This window comes from Anarhichas minor, unplaced genomic scaffold, assembly GCF_050575085.1.
Source record: "Anarhichas minor isolate MPS153535 unplaced genomic scaffold, ASM5057508v1 ptg000003l, whole genome shotgun sequence".
NCBI classification, from domain to species: domain Eukaryota; kingdom Metazoa; phylum Chordata; class Actinopteri; order Perciformes; family Anarhichadidae; genus Anarhichas; species Anarhichas minor.
In genome coordinates, this window is record NW_027466449.1 from 17,457,737 (window position 1) to 17,481,984 (window position 24,248).

The window sequence follows — 24,248 nt, forward strand, 5'->3', positions numbered from 1 at the left end:
TGCCGTCTGTGGCCGGACGCCAAGGCACAGATTGTCCTCGTGACACCGGCACAATGACACACACACACACACAGAGTGATCCTATAGACTGGCCAAGGAGCCATTTTGAAAAGCAATTCATAAACTACACACCTCGCCCATGATGGAACAAATATTTGCCCACAAAAAAACCCAGCCCTTGTCAGAAGATATATTTGTCGCTGCACCACCCGGCGATGTAAAAGCAGCAATGGTCCATTTCCTATAAATAAAATGATATAGTACGATAAAGAGGCCTATAAAGATATTGAGCAGTTATCACGTTTTGTTACATCCGTCCTGCTAAATCCAGGCTCAGCAGCTCTGTGACATGGGTGGGATCAGACAGACATTGGTTTGTATCCAGACAGCAGTGCCATTTGTTCGCAGGGCAGAGGTAATGACTGTGTCCATACATGCATCCTCAGGCTGGGCTTTGGTAATCTCTCTTCACCAGAGCAGGACACTGCCAACACAGCCGAGGTGGCAGGGAGGACGGGCGGGGGGGGGGGAAGAGCGACTGCTTTCCCTCCCTCTCCCTGTCACTCTCTCCTCCTCTCTTCCTGCCCATCTGTGTCCCTCACTCAAACTCTCCTTTTGTGAGGGAGCCGCGTTTCATCGCTGTGCCCTCACACAACCTGTGACTTTCAGCCTCGCTCCGCTGTTCTCCGCCCCTCTGTGTGTTGTCAGCCCCGTCGGGGGGGAAGAAGAGTGAGTCTCATCTTCCTGAGTGTCCCCTCCCTCCCGCCCTCCCTGTCATCTGTCTGCATGCAGACACTCCCACACAGATGATCAGCAGACACCTCCTGCCCAGAGAGGTCCTCTCGCTGCCAGTTTCCCCCCCGAGCCGACACAATCTGCCCTCAGTCGTTCGCTCGCTTTCCACCCAAATCTTCCCTCCTCGCTGGACCCGTTTCTTTCATTTGTTTGGGTGCGGTGAGGATTTTGTTTTTACAATTCATCTGCAAACTGTTCACGGCCGATGCAAAAGCATATCTGTAGAAGCTTCATTAACAGAGCATTTCATTGATTTCCCCACAATATCTGCTTTTAGCAACAAAAGCATGATTTTTATTTCAAAGAAAACCATTTGTTAAGACAACATCCTGCAAACACAACATTGTTTTTGCAAAAGTGCATCGCAAACAGTCGCTCATTCACACATTTAGCAAGCACAGAGGAATGTATTCCTAATATTTACTCTCTTTTAGCTCCAGGTTTGGTCCCTACCAACTGCTGAGGAAAATATCTGTCTCTTTAGCTGCTAAATGCTCCACTATGTTCACCAGCTAGTCGCTAACTTTGTCTGTCCGCTGTTTCATGCTCATGTTTTGTATGTATTATGTTTTGTCCTTTCTGTGGACACCAGGAAGAATAGTAGCCGCTAAGGCATCAGCTAATGGGGATCCAGTTAATAAACAATAATGTACAGAGGGTTTTTAGACGTTGGTTGTTTTGTTGCTGAAAATAGCTGGTATGGTAAAAAGACGCTGATGAGAGTGAAGCTGAATAGTGAAGTTGTGGGCTGGAAAACCAAAACAATGATTTGAAAGATGCTGAGGAAAACTGTAGAGTCGGGTAATATTTCTCGTAGGATTCATGACGAGTAACACCTTTCACATACGGTCATTGGACTCATTAGTTAGAACATATATATTATAGCATCTTTAAGGTCAAGGGATAATAATAGGCTCAGTAAAATAATGAGAAAGTAATCCCTGACTTGAAGCATTAGATGAGACAAATTGATTTTTTTCCCCCCAATATTTAAACAAACCATAATCCAGTACCAAACAAGGGTAATAGCTGCTTAAACCTAAAAATAAGACTTGTCTGCTGTATCGGAATGTCACACCTCCTGGACTGGAGAGTCTTTTCACAGCAGCCATTTTTACATGTCAGGGCATGGCAAACCATTCCAGTGAGCCAGCCTGCACAATACCAGGGTCCTGGCCCACCTAAATGGATCTGGGCCATAATTAATGTTATTTATTACACCTGGGTTTACCTGACCCGCCTTGACAAAATGGCTGCTGTGAAAAGGGCATATACATATACGTATATATATATATATATATAAATATATATAACCCAGGCAGCAATTAACTGCTTTGCTAAGTCGAGCGCAGACTTGCCAATCATGGCGTAGCATCAGCCAGCTCTAAACAGGGTCCGACAGCTATCCGGCTCTGCTCCAGAGACTGTTATGAAATGGTTTCAGATGTTCTTCATGTTCAGGCTGGTTTAGTGGATTTGGAGCTCGTCATGGTTAAACGTTGGGTAATAGTGATAATCGTTACCCAGAGAGGTTGGAAGGAGATATATACGTTTCTACCTAAAAACCTGTGGAGCTAACATTAACAGAGAATGTTACCACAATGTTAGCACATCCTTAGCTAGCATTAGCACGTATATGCTATCACGTTTACTCTGTGATCTGTAGCATAGCTTCTATCTTTATCTTTTTAACATCTTTTCACTGCTGAACCAGTTTAACATCCTGGATTTATCCTCCAAACATTTATTGTAGACCCTTCTGTCTGCTTCTCTCTGAAATCGCTTTTTCGTTCCAATTATTAGATACTATTAATTAATGGAGTAGAGTTAGTGACAGTGTGGGTTCCATGGTAACGTTAGATGTTAACAGGTGCGTTTTGTAGGAGAAAGGATAATTGTTTTTCTTAAATTCCCTCTCCTCCACGGTCCTCGCCAAGGCCAGCCTCACATCATCCTCCTACTACATCTCTCCACCATTTTCCAGCCAGTTATTCTACAAGGACCCTACCTGAATAGTGTTTAACCAGTCTAAGTGTTTACTGTGCTTTCCAGTAGCTTTTTTTTTTTGCCACAGGACTCACAAACACCACTTTTTCAGAGTTACCCTCACCGCTGAACTGGAGTCTGTGTTACGTGACAGAAAGTAAGGCTTTCATAATCCTTTATCTAACACGACCTTCCACCGTCTCCTTCTTTCCGCCCACCTCCCCTTTTACCCAGTCGATTCCCTCACACCCCCCCCCCCCGTCTCTCCCGCTCGCACCACGCCAGTCCCCTGGGCAGCTCCAGTGCTCTGTGCCGGGCCCGAGCTCTTGCATGGCTGCCCTGCCAGTGTATTTTAAGACAACCAGCGTGTTTCTCCATGGGTACAGAGGCTAGGTATGACTCACAAATCAGATATTTGACCAGGAGAGCCACACAGTAGAGTAGAGCCGAGGCGTGGGAGGAAAGTGTGGATAGCTCACAAAGGGAACCTGACCGACCTCTTTTCTTTCCATCTGGTAAACAGACTGCTATTTCAACTCCACCGGTGTTTCAAAGAACTAATCGGTTCCCAACACCAAATAGCTCTCAAATTGCAGAAGAGTCTGTACCGAGGAGAGGCTCAACATCTACGAAGCTCACCGAAAAAAAAAAGGTGCGGTGTAGTTTTTAACGATGTCACAAACGGAGTCCACTACCACGACTTAAGGCTCTTACCCTTTAAAGCCGACGCGACGATGTTAATCTTTCATGCAGTCGCTCTCGACAGTTATTTTGTACAGTCGCTGTATCTCTTCAAGTCATTTTGTCAAAGCATCTTTTGACTTCGGCTTCGCACAAAGCGAGGCCCTGCAGAGAACAACGCGGTTCAGCAGAAGAGCCTTGATCATGGCGGCTGTGCCGGGGTGCTCTCTCTCCAGGTGCGACAGAACCTCCACTCGTGGGTAGGAATGAAACACAGCCTGCAGGTTTCATGACTAAGTGTTATCAAATGTATTCCTTTATATCCACATTACAGATCGCATTACAGATGGCTGTATTGATTTTTTCCCCCGGCTGCAAAGTGCACTGGACACAGCTTCAGTTTTTTTTTTTTACTGTGCTCTCTTACAGCCTGCGTGGTAACCTTATTATTTTCTGAGAGAAATATGAAGTAGAAATAACCCAATACTGTAAGATGCATGCCATTATGCCTTAGGATGGAGAACAACAGGAATATTCTTTCATGAGTAACATGCGAAGACAAACGTCTGCGTTTTGGGAATCGTCAGTGTGCCTTTGCATCTCTGCTCTGCCTCATTGCTCTGCCTCATTGCTCGGCCCGGTCCCAATCCGGCTCTTCCATGTTTTTCACCAAACACCGAGCGTAGGTGCATGTTGTTGTTTTTTTCCCCCCACCTCCACCTGGAGCATACACGGTCTGACACATTCATTGTCAGCAGTGCACCTGCAACGCCCTGACCTGCATCCCAATGACTCGCTTCTGTACTACCCCCCCCCCCCCCCCACCACCACCACCACCACATCTCTCTCTGTGCAGCTCTCTCCTCAGACTCCACAGAGCATCATCACCAGGCCCATTTCTACCCTAATAGCGCAGACAATGCCGGGCGAGCCTCCCTCGATCTCATCTTTCCTCTCTGCCGGCTCCTCACAAAGAATCCTTCAGCGGGGCCGTGTAATTACCAACTGATCACAGCAGCGGAAAATATCACAGATATTCTATTCCTTCTGCAAGTGTGTCTGAACCCCTTCTTGGTGCTGCAGAGTAGAAGAGTTAAACAGGCAGCTATTTGCACGCTAGGCATTGCCTGCAGTGCTGCCTTGAGCCTCTCCCAGGGTTTAGAATATACTATCTCATCAGTAACACCTGCAATTCACAACACACGCGAAAAAGATCCACGTGTCGCAAATCAGCCCTTTACGGATCAGAGTCGGAGAGGTTGCAAACGGTGCAGATTAACACTCTACTGCAAAAAGTCTCACACGCTTATTTGAATAGCAAGAAAGCGGATTTAATGCCTGCTGTTGTGTGCTATGCATTGTGCTAACCGCGACGGTTCTCACAGGAGGCGTTTGGAGCCGTAGTGTAATTTACGCACAGCTGATATTCTGATGTTGCAGGAAATGGGCAGAATTAACTACTTAAACTGCCATTCACAACAAGGTACTCACACTTATAGAGCAGGGCTTTACAAAGCTGGCATGACAACAAAGAACATCTATAAAAAAAAGGCAATAATAATCCAGACATGCATTCACGAGAAAGGTAGTTAAAATGAAATGGATGAACAGACGAAGGAATAAATGAAAAAACAAATACAGAAACAGGTTTTGCCTACTTGTAGTGCTGTGCAGCTATATTTCAAGTGTTTTATCTGAGTACACCAGAGAATAAAGCTGAAAATAATAGCAATTTAAAAGACAACCTTGAGCGTGGTAAAAAAAAAAAAAGAGAGAAAAGTCTTCCAGGTAGGGCATTTCACAGTCAAATTAGAACTTTATTGTTTAGCTGCAGAGGCAGACCTTCCTCCAAGGCTTTATACAAATCTTGCCTCCTTTGCTGGGATTGGCGCTCTCTAACCGGCCCTCGCATTAACTACCTACAGCCTGAAGCATGTGATTGGTGTACGCCTTTGCTGGAAGTACACACCCACTGTCTGGGAGGCTTAGTTCAGGGCACCGAAGTCCCTTCTCTCTCCCACAGTCTCTGGGTCCTCGTGGCAAAAGCACAGTCAGTTCCTCTTCTGTCAAGACGGGGAACAGTCAGAACAGCCAGAGGACTTCAGGCTGAGTGTGACTCATGAGGAAATAAAAGATCTGCTGAGAGTCAGACCACAGCTATACGTTCTCAATGTGATCCGCATGTCAGTCTTGTAGCCAGTGAGCTGAAGCTAGAATCAAGAATGCAGAGTCCTTTAATGGTTAATATTCCGACTGCCGCATTTTTAATGACTTTGACGCCTGAGGCAAGAACATGAGAAAGTAAAAAGTTCTGTAAATGTAGAAGCAAATATTTGGTCCTATTAGTTTTTGCAAATTATTGTTTTTCTTTCAGGCACTTTTCTTTTGTTGGTCTCTCTTGGTGCAGATTCATACGCAGCGCTTGAATATGAAGCTTGTCTTTTTTTAAAAGTTGCTTTAAGGATGGTCATTTCAGTTTGTCGTCTACCGCTTTGGTCCAGACTGACATGATTCAACAATTATTAGATAGGAATTTTGTTCAGACATTCATGATGCCTAAAGGATGGCGATCCCCTCAGGTGCCACCGGCCGAAATCGACTTCATTCAACATTCATGGTCCCCAGAGAATGAATCCTCATGACTCTGGTGATCTCCTGACTTTTCCTGTAGCGCTAAAATGATCTTCATCAAGGGCCGTCATTACGTCAACATTTCACTGTAATTTGTCCAATACTTTGGTTCATGACTAAATACCTGCAAAATGAATAACATTAGCATCAGCCTCAGCTGTTCTTTGTGGTAACAAGCCAAACTTAAGATGGTGAACTTGTTAATCATCACCGCGGCGTTGTCATTAATCATGTTAGCATGCTGACATTAGCAAGTAGCACAGCCACAGAGAGCCGCTAGCAGGAGTGTAGGTTTCTGAGGCTTTATTTTACAAACTACAGTAGACTAATGGGGTCTAAGCTGCTCATTACTTTATTTTATTCATTGCACTTTACAGGCGCATACCTGTGGTTTTGCAAGTTTCAGCCGGTTCAATACAAATAATGAGCACTTTATATCACAGCTAATCATCTCGCGGAAAAGGCTGCTGTGCTTTAGACATTTTAAAGCATGTCTTTCTACAATTACAGACATTCATTGCCTCCTACAAATGTCTGTACAATATGAAAATACATAGGAGGACTCGTGAAACTGTATTAAAGGAACAGTGTGCAGCATTTAGTGGATCCATTGGCAGAAATGGAATAATATATTAACGAGTATGTTTTCTTACGTGTTTTTGGAAGTAAGAATTGATATTGTTACATTAGAATGAGCCACTTAAATGGACAAACGCAGCGAGTCCTCTTCACGGAGCTGGCCGCCATGTTACTACAGTAGCCCAGAACGGACAAACCAAACACCGACTCTAGATTCAAGTTTTTGCGTCGTCACCCTTAGTTCTCCCACACGGGAGCAGTTTCAGTTGGTTGCATTCTGCAACCTCAGCGCTAGATGGTGCAAAATCCAACACGCTGATCATCAGGTCGGCACTATTTGTTTGTCACATTACAGTTATGTGGTAACTTAGTACAGACTCTCCAAATCTAACTGCATTACCTCCACAACGATGTTGTTACATTACACAAACCCACTGGTACGGTCACTTAGCTTAGATACACCACTACTACTACTATATTGTTATACGTGTGCTCTTGAGCAGGGAGGTACAAAGAAAGGTAGCTGTTGTATAAGTGAAAAGCCTTTAGGAAAACCTTATGAAGTCTCTGTATGTCTGCCATCTTCCCCCCCGGCTCAGTCTGATTATGATCCTGTCTGGATTTGTGACCTGGCCAATCACAGGCTCTTTGCTCTGCTCTGCGCTGCAGGTGTAGTGCATCACCGAGGGCACCTGAACAGGTAATCCTGTCAGCAACACACCGGCTCCGCTGCACAGCCACAACAATGGACAATTGTGCACTCAGAGAGGACAAGAAGCTTCTATTTTTTGTTTTGTTCCCAGTGGCGTACTGAACATCCTGCCAACTCTGGAGGAACTGGAGACAGTATTTCAGAGAGAGCCATTCTGTGTAAACAGACTCATTCTCGCCGAGATCATGATTCATCAGAGCAAGTGTCCGGACTAATGGACCCAGAAGATTTATGTGGAATGTGTTTTTGTGACACGCACATTTCACATAACTTCCACTCGCAGTGAGACAAAGTGTCAGAAGGCTGCACACTGACATGTATTCCAGAGCCAGAATTAGAGATGCGCAACAGACGCCAGATCAGACAATTACCCTCAGACAAGTTAACCAGCCGAAACAGGAATGAGCCTCGTCGAATACAATGGAACTGTCACACGCCGCTACTGAAGGCTTTTCTTTATTTTCAACAAGAGCACTAACATGCATTTCTTTCCCCCCAGAACAGATCATAAAAGCCAAATAAAAAGAATGTATGAAATGTGGATGAAGTATTTCATACGTGAGTTATAGTTGAGTATAGCTAAGCTGAGATTGTATGTACACATTGTGTGCTTTCAAGAAATTCTAGCTTTCAAATGATGCATTATTATTAAAGTTAAACCTATAATCACAGTAGCAGTGAAGTATTATGTGAACTGCGTTTAGCTTTAACATTACCATCGCAGTGCGACTCCGCACACAAAATAAATGTCTACTCAAAGCCACTTGTGCTACAACCAACAGAGTGGGTGAAGTTAAGTGGCTCCTGTTTATTTCTTTCATCATTTGATGTTCATTAGGGCACATTTAAAAGCATGACATCGGTGTGGATGGTTTCTCCAAATAAAAAGGTGTGATGTGTTTCCAACTGTGCACAGGAAGTGGAAAATTGCTTCAGCAGCGAGAGCGTATTATCGCCACCCGAAAACACACACACACACACAAAAGTGTATTACTTAGGAGGACATTGCCTTGAAGTACATTCGTATGCTTAACCGTAACCACTCTGTGCCTAACCACGACCCCAAACTAAACCTACCTCGAAGAGAAGCCTTAACCAAACAGTGATTCTAATAGTTGACCTCGTGTGGACCAGATGTGAGTCCCCGTAATGATCAATGCAAGTATGTACTGTATACACACACACACACACACGCTTGTTGTGGTCACTTGCCTTAAGCCTCCTAAAAACAATGTATTAGAAAGCGTTTTTGGGATTGTTTTTGACGTCCGTCACTTGCGCTTCTTACACAACAGGAACGCTTCTCCCGCATTTTTTTACTCTTCAAGTCGCCGCATTTATTGACAAGTAATCTGCATAGACAGCTGATTACATCACCCAAATATCCAGCTCTGTATGCGTTTTAACCGCATCTACATTGAATGATCCCGGTCCGTCTCAACACATGTTATTGTTGATTTCTTAATTTCTTTTTCGTTAATGCAAAACTGAGTCAGTGTGGATTGCTCGCGTCTCACTTCGGTCTCGCTTCCGATGGGGATTCCAGTAAGATCCGCCGGTGTAGTGGTGCAGCGGGGGAAATTACTTTCTGATTTGAGTATCTGGATGGCGTCAGCAGTAATAGACGCCACGCTGCAGCACACGAAAAATGCCTTTGCTTGGCATTCTTATGTATGACACTGCCAAAGCGCTGAATGTATTAACTTATTAGTCAAAAGGTGCACGACCACCGTACCGGTTCCTTCTGGCCCACTTTGACCCGTAGATTCCATGTGGGAACAATCCGAAATGGGATTGGTCAGTTTGGGCTTCAGTTTGGATTACTTTTTTTATAATGACTGTAAATTGATTGAATTATAAGTAAAACAACAGAAATCAACATCATAGAAAACCCAACATCACAATCCCTAAACGAAATCAGACAGAAAGAATAAATGATAATTAAATAAGACAAAATAGTTGAGGATTGATCGATACTGAAAGATATATAATAAAATAATATGTACAATCTGCAAACTGACAATAAGCAAAATGACCAATAAACTAATCAAAACAGCAGCATTAAATTGGCATGTTAAGTACATTTGTAAGACGATAACCGTACCACTGTTCATTTAAAAGATGAAAGTGTAAATAGTGTCCATGTAAAAGAGGCCATTCAATGCATCCTTCCACTGTACAAATCCTTCCTTACAAATGCACGTCGTAACCAACAAATATCAATAACAGGCACACCCAGTGTGTTCTATGAACCCAGCACTTAACAAAATCCCTTCACCTAATGCTCAGAGAGTAATGCTCACTGGTTCCCCTGTAGTGAGGGAAACCACAGAAACATCACACCCTATTTCATTATTGTAGTTTTCGGATATTCTCTCAAAAAGCCGGCATCTTGCCCAGTTCTGAGATCCCTTCCTGGAATAATGAGATCGCAGACAGTGAAGACAATAAGTTGAAGAGGTTGAGGAAAGACTCCGTAGTCAAACATCTGGCAAAGACGTCTCCACCGCAGACCTTCTGCTCACCGAGAGCCCCTCGCTGCATCGCAGCAAGGCGTTCAACCTGGATGTAACTCAGGTTCTACTGGGTAAGTGTTTGCGTAGCCCGCCGACCCTCTACGCCACAAAGGGAATGAAAGCATGTAAACAACAGCGACTGTGTCTGGTGTTGCAGCGGTGCCGAAAATAGGCAATATCCGACGCTAAATTATGAATCAAACCCTTTGCCGGAGGCATGTGTGGCGGGCCTCCGGTTAACCTCTCGCGTCATGCATACATGTGGCTTGACGTGACTTCTCTGGAGACTCGTGCTGACCGTAACCACTACATGCCAACCCCTTACCATCACCTCAACATAAAACGCAACCCCAAGATGTAGCGGTTCACCCTGTGAGGTCCCAACAATGTGAATATTTAATACTTAATACTTTAATACAAATACACACATGCAGGTATTCTATCAGGATTATAGAATAAAACTAAACGTATTTATCCCTCCTCAACATCTTATACGTCTTAGAATTGTGTCCACTGGCAGGAGGATGATGTGCGACCGGCCGATGCAACACACAGATGGTTTCGCTTCCCAAACGCCTGAGTACATTTACTGGCAAATATCCCTTTTGCTTGCCCTTCGACCTCCAGGTAGAGTGCCTGACAGCTCTATGCATATTCTGCTGATACATTACGCGCTATTGATCCTCTTAGCCTCGTCGAGGGGCCACATGTGATTGCTCAAACACCGATAAGGCAGTTAAAAAACACTATATCCTGTCAGCGGTAGCTCCCGTCCGCTCGTCAATTGTAGTTTAAGCAACCGATTCTGAGGAGAAAGAGCTTCTCTAAATTGCAAAACGTCAGCGGTGATTGAGGTCTTTCCCCCGAATCAATGTCACACACAGGCGTTTCAGAGAGCACTTGAAATCACACAGGATTTGCATCTGAAAACAGTTACCCTGTCGACTAATTTTCTCTTGTGTGCTGCGGCACAGTACACTTTTTTAAGCTCAAAAGAGCAGAGCCACATGGATTTGTTCACTAACACACCGCTGCACAGCACAGCCAGAGAACAAAAAAGAAAAAAGAAAAGACATCATCTCGAGGGAAATGCAGACAAAATGAAATTGGAGCTAATGAAACACCAAAGTTCCACTCTTCCATTTTCACATTCAAATTCAACAGGTATTTTAGCATAACTACCCGAAGGCCCATGCTGCACTCTAATAATTTAGCCTCCCTTTAAAGGTCCACACAGTGCTGGCTGATGTAACGGTTATATATTACTGTGTGTTGTTGGCTGATGGCCCCTCAGGCCCTGCTGTAATAACACCACTGAAGGACAAGAAATGAATCCCGATGACACTTTGTTGTGTATACTGTGAGAGAGCACACCGGACCCCGACATCCCTGAGATCCAACCGTACACACACACAAGTATGTAGCAAAACACACACGCATATATAAACATATGTGAACTTTACCATATTTTTAATGGATCACTTCATCTACATCCATCAGTATCCAGCCGTGACAGGTTTGACCTAATTTTGCCAGGTTTCAAAAAAAGGAAAAAAAAAAACACACTTACTGTATTTAAGTATTCAAGCTCAGAGCTACACCTTCAATTATTGCTACTTAATAATTCAACTTCACCACACTTAAGAGGGAAATATTGCACTTTTTACATCACTACATGTATTTGACAGTTTTAGTTACCAGTCGCTTGACTGATAAAGATTTTACACACAAAACATACAGTCAGCTTACTGAATGTGATTTATTTTGTAGTAAATATTAGCTTGACTAGTTAAAATAGTGTGACACACAATATATCAGTAATATACATCTTACAGACCAGTATATGACCAGTTTCTCTGCATTACTATACGCATGAATACTTTTGTTAATTTCAGTAACATTTGCTGTAATTCTCTTCTTTTACTGATGTGAGATTTTGAATGCAGTAATTTTACTTGTAATGGATTTTTTGCTGCTTTTGATTTAGGTAAAGGATATCAATAATTCTTCAATCAATCCCTTCTTTCAATCAATCAACAACAAAGAAGGACCAACGTTGTAAACCGGGGCACATGAATGTAAAACGACTGTATCTGCACGACTCGACACCACCAGAGGTAACTGAGAAAGAATATATACAAACACTGCAGATGAAGGACCATTGTGTTTTCTCCTGCCTCTCTTGCAGCTCAAGTTTGCGTGCGGCGACTCCCTGCCTACTTCTCGCTGCTCTTCAGTGGCATGCCCGTCTACATTAGAGCCCTCGCATGGGCATGCAGTCCAAACAAAGCCTCGTGCCGGCAGCCTCCCGGGACAGCGAGACAGCCATGTGAGCGGTGCACCTCCTGCCCCTTTGAAGTTGGCAGCACGTTGCACAAAGTTTATTGTGTTTCAAGTGTGTTGTTGCAGTAGTTCCTTTTGCAAGCATGTGGCTGCTACCCTCAACTGTGTGATTGAGACACTGAAAGTGTGCGTATCCTTGTGCAGAGCTTAAATATGAAGCTGCTGTTTGTAATCCATGCTAGTGGCAATGTAAAGTACATATTCCCAGTTTTAATCTGCATCCCAGTTGATTTATCTCTTGTTATATGCCAAATATGCGTATGTCAATAAAATCTGCATCAGAGTATTTTTACATCTAAATTCCCATTGAATCCCCGTCTTCCTCGTCTGTACAACGGTATAAAATGTTATGAAATAGAATCGGAGTAGAATGGACATTGATCTGTTTCCTGTGGTCATTTGACAAAAGACAATGAGTTGTTTAGTTGTTCAATTTCACTCATTTACTCTGGTTCTTTACGCTTCGTAACATTTCGACTCGTTCTAGTCGTCCCTGCAAAACCTCACCGCGGTGATTCCGTCAATACGGCAGCGGTGCACACAAAGATGGCCGCCATTTTGCCATCAATGGGTCAAAAAATGTTTTTTGTCAAAGACTTTGCTTTATTACTAAACACCTGCAAGACTAAAGACATTCCCATCAGTCTCAGCTATACTTTGTGTTTAGCACTAATTAGCACATATTAGCATGCTAACACACTAAACTAAGATGGCAAGTATTGACATTATATTTAGCATGTTAGCATGTAGCTCAAAGTATCTCGGTGCCAAAGTACAGCCTCACAGAGCTGCTGGCACGACGGTAGACTCTTTGTCTCGCTACCTTCCGTTTAATTCTTCTTTTCTTAAAATGCAACATCTCTCATATAAAGCGAGGGGATTCTCCCCGAGAAGTAGATCCCCGGGATTAGCCTGCAATATCATTTCTAAGGTGCAATGCGATTTCAGAGCCGGGGCGGGAAAGTGTTTAGAATAATGAGATAAAATGGAGAACAAAGCACAGATCCCAAGTCTAAGAAGAACCACAACAAAAAAAATCCTCCTTTTGAAGAGGAAGACACTCACGCAGGCAGCGCTCACAGGAGGCCTTTTAACAAATTCACTTAGCTCATTTAGCAGGATTTGAGGATCTGTGAGGAGAGGAATTTGACTCGTGAAAACATATTTAAAAGGCAAATTTCTTTTTGATCTTTGCAGACACTTTTGTGCTCGTACGAGGTTTTCTACCATGCAAACAGCCTTGAACGTTATTTAGAAGTCTGCTACGGCTGAGTGACTTTGTAGTTCGGGTCCTGCCCAGAATGTTGCATGGATCACAGATCAGTGCGTTGAAACAACTACAAAAACAACAATTAGCCCTCTGATAATGCCTTTCAGCCCACACCGGATTATTGTTCCGCTAAAGCAACAGGGACACATTTCTCCTTCTTTATTTTTTTTGGAAGAGGATCCTGAGTGAGAGGCCGACCGGCAGCCAGCAGAGACCTCCTCATGCTTCTCCACTCATCCCCGTAAGAGGATCGGACGTAATGGGGTTTTCTTCTTCTCTGGCTCCTTCTGCTCGCCAGATAAAGTGCAGAAAAACTTCCAATGAAGTCTAAGAGCGCTATTCTCGTCGCATTTTACAGTCATACCGACAATAAGTTTTGAAGGAACGCTGGTGTGACCTCAATGTGAGCAGAGCTAAGCTTTTAAGCAGGTGCCCTCCTCCTCCTCCCATGCAGTGGGAGAAAATGGGGGTAATAATGTGCCTGGTAGAGTCAAGCTGCTGCAATAGTCAAGCCGACCCCGATACCAGTGCACGAATGACGGATGGCACCTCATTAAAGATACTGAAACACCACCAGCTATGAGTGAAAGCATAACCATGAACTAGAATACGTCTGGAGACGAATGAAGAATGGCACAAGAACGTACCAGCTGTGTTTTCATTGAAAAACATTTATTCATATAGCACGCCATTATGTCGCTGAATAATAAAGTGCACCATCCCCCAAAGGCCTGTGGGAATAGCCGAGACCTTAATATCAGGCGTGCATGGTTTCTCATATTCTCCCCGTGGCAGGCTGCTGACCTAATGACCTCACGTCAGCCGCAATGACAACTTGTTTGACACGGGGATATTTTATTCATTCTATTAATATTGCATCAGTTGCTCACACTGCGTCGTGTTTGTGTGTGTGTGAATATACAACCTGCTTCACTGAACATGAGAGCAACGGCACTCCCTCACAACGCCGTTTCTCCACAAAGAGGGACAAAAGGTTGGGAATTTGAAAACATACGGCTCTCGGGGCAACATTTCTCTGTGTGGTTATCCGTTTTTAATTATCGCCTTAGCGGGTCGGAATTTTCCTGGAGTACAGTTCATGCTCTGAAAACAATTAACAGTCACCGACTCTCCCTTTTGCAAACTCAAATACAAAAATAACGGCTGTTTTTCTTTCTTTCTGTATTTAATTAAAATCCAACATCACATCCACGCATGTTCTCGCTTCACCCCGGCGCTCAGACTCAGAGCTCTGCTGCCATTCTGTCCGAGCGGATCACTTCACTTCACGCATTCGTCTGCATCCCAGTTTTTTGTTTCGCACACCGAAATTCGCATCCGTCATTTTGGGCAAGACGCATTTCCTCCTCGTCACGATATTGATCTCGCAGAGTTCAACCTGATTGACCTCTGACCCGCGAGATAGCGAGACTTGCCGGCAGGCAGCTAATTTAAGAGAGCAGGTGGGATTGACCGCTCCTTAAGTACATATTGATTGTTTGCATCCTTGTTTCTATTACCTGCATACTTAAAGAACACAAGCAACAGAAGCAGGTTTAATGTCCATTAGTGCGAGGACAGAGGTAGTGGAAGAAAGAAAAACAGAGTATAAAATAATCAATGACAAAGTTGTGTGTTTCTCAACTTGCAGAATGCTGTTCTTAGCCCGTTAGCCACGCTATGCTAACCCGCACAGCGTATGCTTGGTAACCCTGCCCATATTATTTCTCTGTCCCGCCTGCTTTCTGCCACAGCGTGCCAGTAAATTTCACCTTGCCAATTCTGGTTTGATCCGGCCATAAGTCAGCGTCTGATTAAATGGCCGGAAGGAAAAGCAGCAGAGCTCTCAGCCCCAAGGACCATAAGAGAGAATCACTGGACTAGAGAGAATGTTCGCAGTATATCGAGAGGAATAATAAAAGTCCATTGTGTTCATTAAAAGTTCCTTAATAGTCTCTACTTCTACTGCTATCATTTGTTTAGTTTAGTTTACTTACTTTTACCAATATAGTAAACAACATTAACCCTTTACCCTCCCCCACTACAAAAACATGATTTAGATAATAGCCCCCCCCCCCCCAAATGAAGACAACTACTGGCACAAGTCAAGTGTTACCTGGGGACCTCTAGTCCTTTGTAATAATTGACCCTTTGCTAGGCCCCGCCCTCTGCTACTCCGTCAAGCTGTCAGAGCTACGTCACCATGGAGCCCACACTGTCACTAACTGCACTCCCTGAAGAAATATGTCATTTTTGGAAAGCGCTGTCAGAGAGAAGCAGACAGAAGGGTGTACAATAGGTGTTTGAAGGGTGAACCCAGGGTGTCAAAGTGAACAGGTTGAAAAGATAAAGATAGAAGCTGAAGCCGACTTCCATCAACTGCAAATGCGATATCGATCAACTGAGATCAATCTGCAAAAACAGCACAGACATGTTGACTGATGACTCATCGATCATTTATAAAAGGTCTGTCTTTTGAAGGTAAATGTGTTTTGAAAAAGCGGGTTTTCTACAGAAAACACCCGCTGTGTGCTCTCTTGTTACCAGTTCTTCTTTTGTTCTACAGGGTTAATGTTGTGAAGCCCTCCCTCGGGGCCTCAGGTGCTGTACTTTTAATGTAATGCTGACGTGGTATTCACAGAGATACGCTGCAATTGTTCCTCGTAAACTCAATAATTGGCCTTTTCGTGCTCAAACGTGTCTGGAGAAGAAGTGCACAGGTATTTTTTCGGCGCCGTGTCTCGGATTGTTGTCACCCAGCTACTGAAGTTATTCTCCCATTTGTGTATTGGGACGAAATTAAGCTTAAATCAAAACCCCTTAGACTCATTGTAGTAATTCCCATGTTCTATGGTGAACATTTCACAACTCTGATGGTGGCGGTTTGACGGTTTAATAACACCGTCCGTATTCAGCAAATTTTCGCTTACTAGGTAAATCCCACTGAGCCTCTCTCAGCCATCTTTCTCTGTTCTTGTAAATATTTTTGATCAACTTTTAGCATCCCTGACTTCTCTATTAGCTTCATACCGCAGTCCCGCTTTTCATTGTACCAGAACAAAAGGGTGATCTAACTAACTGCTCACGTGTAATAACAAAATCTTAACAAGCACGAAGCTGCAAAACATAACAAGAAACATGATATTCAGTGTTTTTCAGTGATTTCAATCACGTGTTAACTAAAAGGCTGAACCTTAATTTGGATAGAAGTGTTCAAGTTTGGCGAGAAAGTGGAATTACAGTCTTAGCTATCCACGATTCACACACACGTTATAAAGTTATTTTGTTCTGAGCCGGATCTTGTGTGAAACACTCTGAATGAAAGCCAATTAGCAAGTGATGGAGAGAAGAGCCAAAACCACTGGTGGTTCATTAAACATCCATGAGACGGTTATGTTTTCACTCCTTCAGCAATGGTAATGGAGCTCTAGTGTGCATATATATGTAAATATATATTTCTGTGTGTGTGTGTGTGTATCTAATCATATGGTGCATACTTGACATACCATCAACGTCTCCTGTGATGGGGCTGAAAACAGTGCTAGAGATGTGATTAATTGACCTGTGCTACCGCGTGCATCGATGTACAAATGGCAACGGTGTTTAGAAAAAGACGGAATTAACCTCTGCCATTTTGTGTCACTTTGAGAGCTCGTTACGTAACGCACGCACGCACGCGCACACGCACACGCACACACACACACACACACACACAGAGCCTTCACATTCTGTCGGTGTCTATCTTTACCACAGTCGGCTGAATAGATCGCACTGCAAGGCTTCAATCTCCTTCAAATCAATCACGGTGATGATTCTGTGTGGAAAAAAAAAGAAAAAGGCGAGATAAAAAGGCGAGCGAAGCCTGTCAGGGCTGTGAGAGCAGAGCATGTCAATGCCTCACTTAAGACAGCTAGTCTGAAGGGGGGGGGACAAGACGGAGTTCACCTGCATTCAACACAAAGCTTTCGCCTCGGCCTTTGAGAGAAGCGATGCGGCAGAGAATGGCGAGGCCGCACTCCCTCACGTAAACGTCATCTGGATAAAAATCAATTTCATGATTCATTCCGGGAGGCCGGGACTTCCGAACGGACAAAGTTGTCCGGTCATTCCGACTGCAGCGGGAATGACCGGGCGCTCCTGAGCCAGGCAGGGAGGATTGGATGATTCTTCTTCTTCTTAAAAAAAAAAAAAACGCACAACATCATAGCTCCTGGTAACATTTCAAAAGTCTGGCTGATTGATTCTTGTTTTTGGTTTTGGTACACCCCCCCCCCCCCCCCCCCCTCCTGTGGCATTGTTGCTTCTCATTTCCAACAGAGCATGAAAGGCGATGAAATAAAAACATCTTAGCAGCAAATCGGCCTCACCATGGCAACAGTATTGATCAACCCTCCTGGGTCCCTCAGACAGAAAAAAATCCATCCCTCATGTCAATTTCCCAGCATTAACAGTTCAGCAGCTTTACATCTACGATCACTATTTAGCTGCTCTGATGAGTCATTTATCACAGAGTCCCAAAAAGACCCGATGATACTCATGAGAACAAAGGAGGCCAGCAGGACGGCTCAGCGACAGGTCATCCACCGAAAACTATGTGTTTTTGAAGTTGTTTTACTTCAAAGTCCATTAGATTGCTTAGTTATGGGCCACATCCCATAATTAAATGTAATTGAAATCGACAGCAAATTGAGCGCTTTCTCCCAGAGAGCTCGTTTTGATTTGAGAAAAACAATCTGCTTCACTTCATTTGTCATAACTGAACAGGTGTTGTATCGAGCTTTCTGACGCTTTCCGCGTGGAACCGTTTGATACTTGATGGACTGCGGTTGCAAACAATCTCGGAAACGTGTAATGGCTGACGCACGCTCATCAAACGCTGTGAAAACTAATGAGGGCGGATGGGCTGGGAGCTCCCATTTCTGTTAAGTATTGATTATACGGCATCGCTTAATTCATCATCGTTTATTATCGCCGCTTTCATCGCCACCGCCGGTACCATAGAAGAACAAAAAAAGAAGAAATAAAGTGTGCTGCGGGGCAAAAACAGGTTCAGACCGAATTCATCGTGTGATGGATTTGACCGAGGTGTTTGAATCCACCTTTCTGGCAACACTTTAGGGAAATGAGAAGAAATACAGAGCTTCACAACTGCTGTTCAAACACGGCACACTGGGCTACAGCTACGCTCCCACAGGCTGGTGTGAGGAGGAGAGAGGAGAGGGAATAAGGAAATCATCTCTCTCTCTCTCCCCCTTAAAACCCTGTGAATTCCCCAAATGCAGACATAATATTATGAAGCTCACATGAAACAAGAAAGAAAAAGGGAAGTCTTACAACCCCTCGAACTCTGCAACAAATCAGTGCATTGAGAATGCTTCTAAGTAGCACTGGAGGGTTCTAACCAACTTGAATGATGAAAAATTAATGTATTAACTCAGCCTACATAGAGTGAATAAGAATCAAAGGATGAAGGTTGCGGTTTGGAACCATCAGTCTAAATGTCCAGCCAATGGAGCCAGAAAAAACCCAAGAGGATGACCACTGTAAAAAGAACAAGAGTGTTGCATTGGTAAGTGTGTGTGAAACGAAAAAAAAAGAGAAAAAAGGAAGAGGGGGCCTAAAAGCATGTTAAGTGCTTTGATGGTCTTACAGTTAGACAGCTACTTACAGCCAGGCCCCACGGTTTTCTGTCTAATTGAACCGAAACAAAACACGACAAGCCCGGGACTTACACTCCGCAACCACAGATCATTAGCGCCAACACTGCAGCTCCGACGAGCCTCGGCCCGCTTGTCCCCGCGCCAGACAAAACTGCACAGAAGTCTGCACATTTGCATCCACATGGCATTTCAAGTAATTAGATATTTTGCTATGGAGATGCATTTTAAATAATTAATCTGCTGTATTGGTGCCCTGCTGCGTTTCCCCCCCCATCGTTTCCACTGCAGCACCAGCAGCGGGGCGAAAACACAGAATAGTAAGAGTCTGGAATAGAGATGTTCTGCCATACAACCCAAAGCTATAACTCATTGTGAAATTATGCTGCAGATCCATTTGGTTTACTCGCAGCCAGCGAGCTCAATTAGGGCGCAAAGTGTTTTAAACAAGCTCATTTCAAAGAAAGAAGGGGGGGGGGGGGGGGGATACCCCTTGTTGATAAAAGCAAGTCAACTCCTCCATAAATCAGAGGCATTCAGCTTCACAACGATTCATAAAACAGAAAAATGCCTGCAGTCTCTCCGCGCAACGGGCTCATGTAATCATGTGTGATCGCATGAAGCAGGCCTGTTAAATCCTCAAGAGGGGGGTTGTTGAGTTTGGGGTGTGATTGTGTCAGGCTGTCAGTGCCCACTCATCCAGACTCCGGAGTGAGACTGGAACAGACGGGTTCTTTCAGCACCACCGGGGACAAGCAACAGCACACTCAGCTGTCTCATCCACACAATGTGTAGTGCGTGGGTGGGGAATTACCCAAATTCACTATTTGAAGATGGAGAGAAGTCTAGATGGATATTAGTAATAACAGGCATCAAATTGAGAAATAAAACGAAAAAAGAGGCAGAAAAAGCACAAATTATGCGTTTTGTTATTAACAGTTGATTTGTTTCTGTGACATAATGCATTTTTTAGAGTTACTACTTATGGCCTGTTCTCTACTTCCTGTTACTGGGCGCACACACTGTTAAACAAAATAAAACTATCGCACACGCTCAGGAGACTTGCCTGAAAGAGGCGTAGGATGTTGGCAACCATGATCGACACCGAGCTCGCCGAGGCTCCGACGACTCCCACCACTTTTTCCGGCTTGACGAACACCGGCGCCTCCCCGTTCGTGCATCTCACGTCGGAGGTGTCCTTCGTGATCAGGGCCTGGACGAAAGTTAAGGACTGCTCCAGCGCGTAGGTATCCCTCGAGCAAGTGTCCAGCACCCGCGCGCCCAACGTGATGTTGGGCAAGAGTTGCTCGTCCAGGTTGATCTGATCCAGCGCGTACATCATGGCCTCGAGCCGCTGGATGCCGTTCTCCTTCTTGAGGTCGCCGCACGGCGCTCCGTCGGCCCCTCTGGAGTGCACCGGGAAGAGCCCGCCGAGGGTCAGGTGGCCCTCGGTCCGTATCGAGTGGGGCGCGTAAGTCTCCTGAGGCAGCGCGAAATCCACCGCGGTCCGCACGAGCCACAACGCTCTCCACAAGGCGCTCAGCTTTACGCGCGAACCGGGACGAGCCATGATCAACTTTTCTTTTGTGGAGGGGGGGTGGGTGGTGGAAAAGATTGGGAGTCTGAGAATCCGCAGGAAGATATATAGAAAAACCAGAGAGGGCGAGGAAGTTTTTTGTTTTGTTTAAAACGAGCCCATAGTCGTCAGTGGAGATTCAACAAGCGGGGCTGGAGAACCGAGACGCAGTGGAGGACTCAGACGAACTGCGCCCATCGTGAGCGGCGCAGCTTGTTGAATAGCGAGGGCTCCTCACGGTAATCCGGAGACGAGAGGCTATACATCCATCAGTCAGAAAATATCTCTATTAGAAGAAGATAGAAGACGAGCTGGCCCTGATTTAGTCCATTTATAGTGAATCCAAAGAGACACAGTGAAGCCGCTGCTGAAGGATCTCCACAACATAAAAAAGCGGCAACGCAACCAAATAACACGCAGAGAACTGGGACCGATTCTCTCTCAGTAATACTTAGATGTTAGGGCCGGCAGAAGTGGGTGACATTCTTCCTCGTCTCGGACGAACTCCACGGGAGCGCGGAGGGGAGGAGGAGGGGAGGGGGGGCGGCTCGGTCCGCTGTGGTGTCTGTCTCCCAAAGGGTGCATATCATCATCTCCACACCTCCCAATACAAATAAAAAAAGAAAGATAACGAGCAGAAAAAATAAAGAAAAAACACCCACACACACACACACCGCTAATTAAAGCCGCGTCTCTCTCTCGGTGTCCGCAACCGCTCGCATTTTTATACAAAATGAATGAGTCACAGCGAGGGATCCACTGTGCGCGCACAGTTTTCAGCCCCCTTTTCCTTACGAGACGTCACTCGGCTGGCGAGGGAGGAGAAAAAAGAAAAAAAAGAGTATCATCAGTTCGTGGCAAAGGTTTTCAGGAAGTTGTGATCTGACCAGAAGGTAAACAAAGCGAACAGAAGCACTTATAGTTCTGCATGGTATAAAACGACTGTCCCTCTGAGTTCTCTCTCTCTCTCTCTCTCTCTCTCTCTCTCTCTCTCTCTCTCTCTCTCTCTCTCTCTCTCTCTCTCTCTCTCTCTCTCTCTCTCTCTCTCTCTCTCCTCTCTCTCTCTCTCTCTCTCTCTCTCTCTCTCTCTCTCTCTCTCTCTCTCTCTCTCTCTCTCTCTCAAACACACACACCGCCCAAAAGTGAGTATTTTCCAGACAATGAGGCAGAGATCTGTGGTATAAAAGAGCTTCACGCGCCGGCTAATGAACTGCCCTTTTTTCCAGAAATATTTTTTGGATTCATTACCGGTGCACCTTTAAAACGGAGGGAGGAGGGAACGTACCCGTTTGGAAGGGTCCAGGCTGGTCTCCCAGGCAACCCTTCTTCAGTAGACACTCCTGATTCATCCTGTGCACGCACACACTCGCGCGCGTGCCTCATGCTGGCACGCACCCACGCCCACAGACTGGTGAGAAGTAACCACACCTTGAGGAAACCCTCACATCTTCCTTATACCAAAACTCTGTCATCACCAAACTGTGTAATTGCACAGATGGTGTTTTTTTATAACAAACAAGCAGATTATGATCATTTGCTTGCAGTGGGCGTGCTCTACAGCCTCACTTGGCAATTTGTGGTTTAATTACAAAAATAAAGGTGTGTAAGGGGTGTAATTAAAATTTTGTATTAAACAATAAAAAAAAAATTGTTGCCAATGACTGCTTTATTCACTCAGCCAGTTACTCAGATACATAATTCATGCAAGCCGTCGTTTACAAGTAACCCAGAAACTGACCTCTTCTAAACCAGCCGCCGCCACACATCCAACAACAGCCTCCCTGTTGGAAAAATCACAGGAGCACCCTGGGAAAACAGTCAAGCTAGAAATGGATTATGTGAGTCAGTTAAATTGCTTGATCGTGGAGTAATAAACAGCCTCTGAGAGTTGCTTTATCGTGAAAATGATTATGAGGCGGAGAAATCCCATTTTATGAACATGCTCGTTGCATTCGTTTCTGTTCAATTAAAAGATTAGAAAAGGGGATGTGGCTCTAATTGAAACATGTCCTATTGACATTACAGGCTTGGACGGACACATTTCTAATTAATTAAGCTGAATAGAGTATTAATTCCAGCCTAATCCCGCCATGTAGTGTCTTTATTTCCATTAGCCACGACGATTTTCGCGGGAACTCCAGGGCACGACGACGTGGGTGCACAAACCGCACGTCAAGGCCAAAAATTCATGAGCTGCAGCAAAAAACAGATGTATTTTAGGACATGTGTGTGGGAACTGCTGGGAAGAGACCGCCGAGGAGAGAAATGAGGGATGTGAGACGGGGAAGGCGGCAGATGGCCTCCTCCACTGTGAGCACGCAGAGACAGGCGGGTCTGGAAGAAAATGCAGCAACAGCCGCAACCAGAAAATGACAACCTGAGAGAGACTGGTGTTGCTGCAGCGCAACACTGATTCCACCGCTCGGACTTCTGGAGCCTGACTCCCACTTACACTGTCAGCGGAAAGGTTACTTTTGAAAAATGGGGGCCCTCATCGTGATTAAATTCACTGACTGACCCCCAGGAAGAACGGGTCTCTTCTCCCCCCGGGAGGGAGGCTGTTAGATTTAGACTGAGATTACACTTTAGTTTGGATCTTCTCTCTTTCTCCTTCCTTCCACACACACACACAGTCTCTCAGGATAGATTCCATTTTACATACGCCGGGGAGGGGAGAGGGGGGGGGCATTCCACTAGATGAATAACAAGCTCCTATGAGAGTCACCGGAGCTTTTCTTTAAGGCATTCAATAACACGTCTGCCTTGATGCAGTCTACTTGAAGTCAATTACAGCGCCGGCACCGTGTGCTCTCCTCAAAGAACGAAGAATCAGGGAACAATTTAAAAAAATCAACCTCCAGGACAAGAGGCAATGCGGATTCCCTTTTTTCGGGCCGACACTGTGCACAATGGGGTCCGTCCGTCAAACTAATTAACCCTGGAAACCTGCTTAATTCCCAGACTGGGATGAAAAGGGGGGCCGTCGTATCCACAGGAACGGAATACCTCCAGAGGAGGGAGGTAATTGCATGTCGGGGTGATTTGTTCGAAAGCAGGCAGGCCACCGAGCCCCGTTTGGAGTCATGCATATTCTGTGAGGGGTCGAGGTGTTAATGTTGGATCAATGTAGGGGCAATGTTAGATTAGCAACACTGAGGTCACTGAGCTGCCAGCCCCCCCACCCTGTGTCTCATTTTGCACCATCTGCTTTGGAATAATAAAATCCCTGCTATCTACACTTTTCTTCATCACTGTTGAGCTGAATCCACAAGGAGGGGGGGGGGGGGAAAGGAAAACATATTGTAATTCTACTGGCGTGAAGACGAATTCTTACCTCTTCTGGCTGTTTATGCCAAAGACAAAGCAGGTGCTCTGCAGCTATAGGACGACAGGCTCGCCACGCTCTCAATTATGATTGTAATCCATCTGTCATACCGGCTCCCTTCTAATTACGTCTCTGTAAAGTTGCTGCTGTGAGCTCAGGACCCGTTCGCACTCTGAA

General features: G+C 44.9%; 1 protein-coding gene across 1 annotated transcript in view; it reads right to left on the reverse strand.

Moving 5' to 3' along the window:
- Nucleotides 1-20,740, reverse strand: part of LOC142959493 (metabotropic glutamate receptor 7-like) — a 60,849-nt gene extending 40,109 nt beyond the window's left edge. The window contains exon 1 of the mRNA XM_076100786.1: nt 20,237-20,740. Within this exon, the coding sequence (XP_075956901.1) occupies nt 20,237-20,740 (504 nt within the window). The remainder of the gene's footprint in view (nt 1-20,236) is intronic.
- Between the last annotated feature and the right edge of the window lie 3,508 nt (nt 20,741-24,248).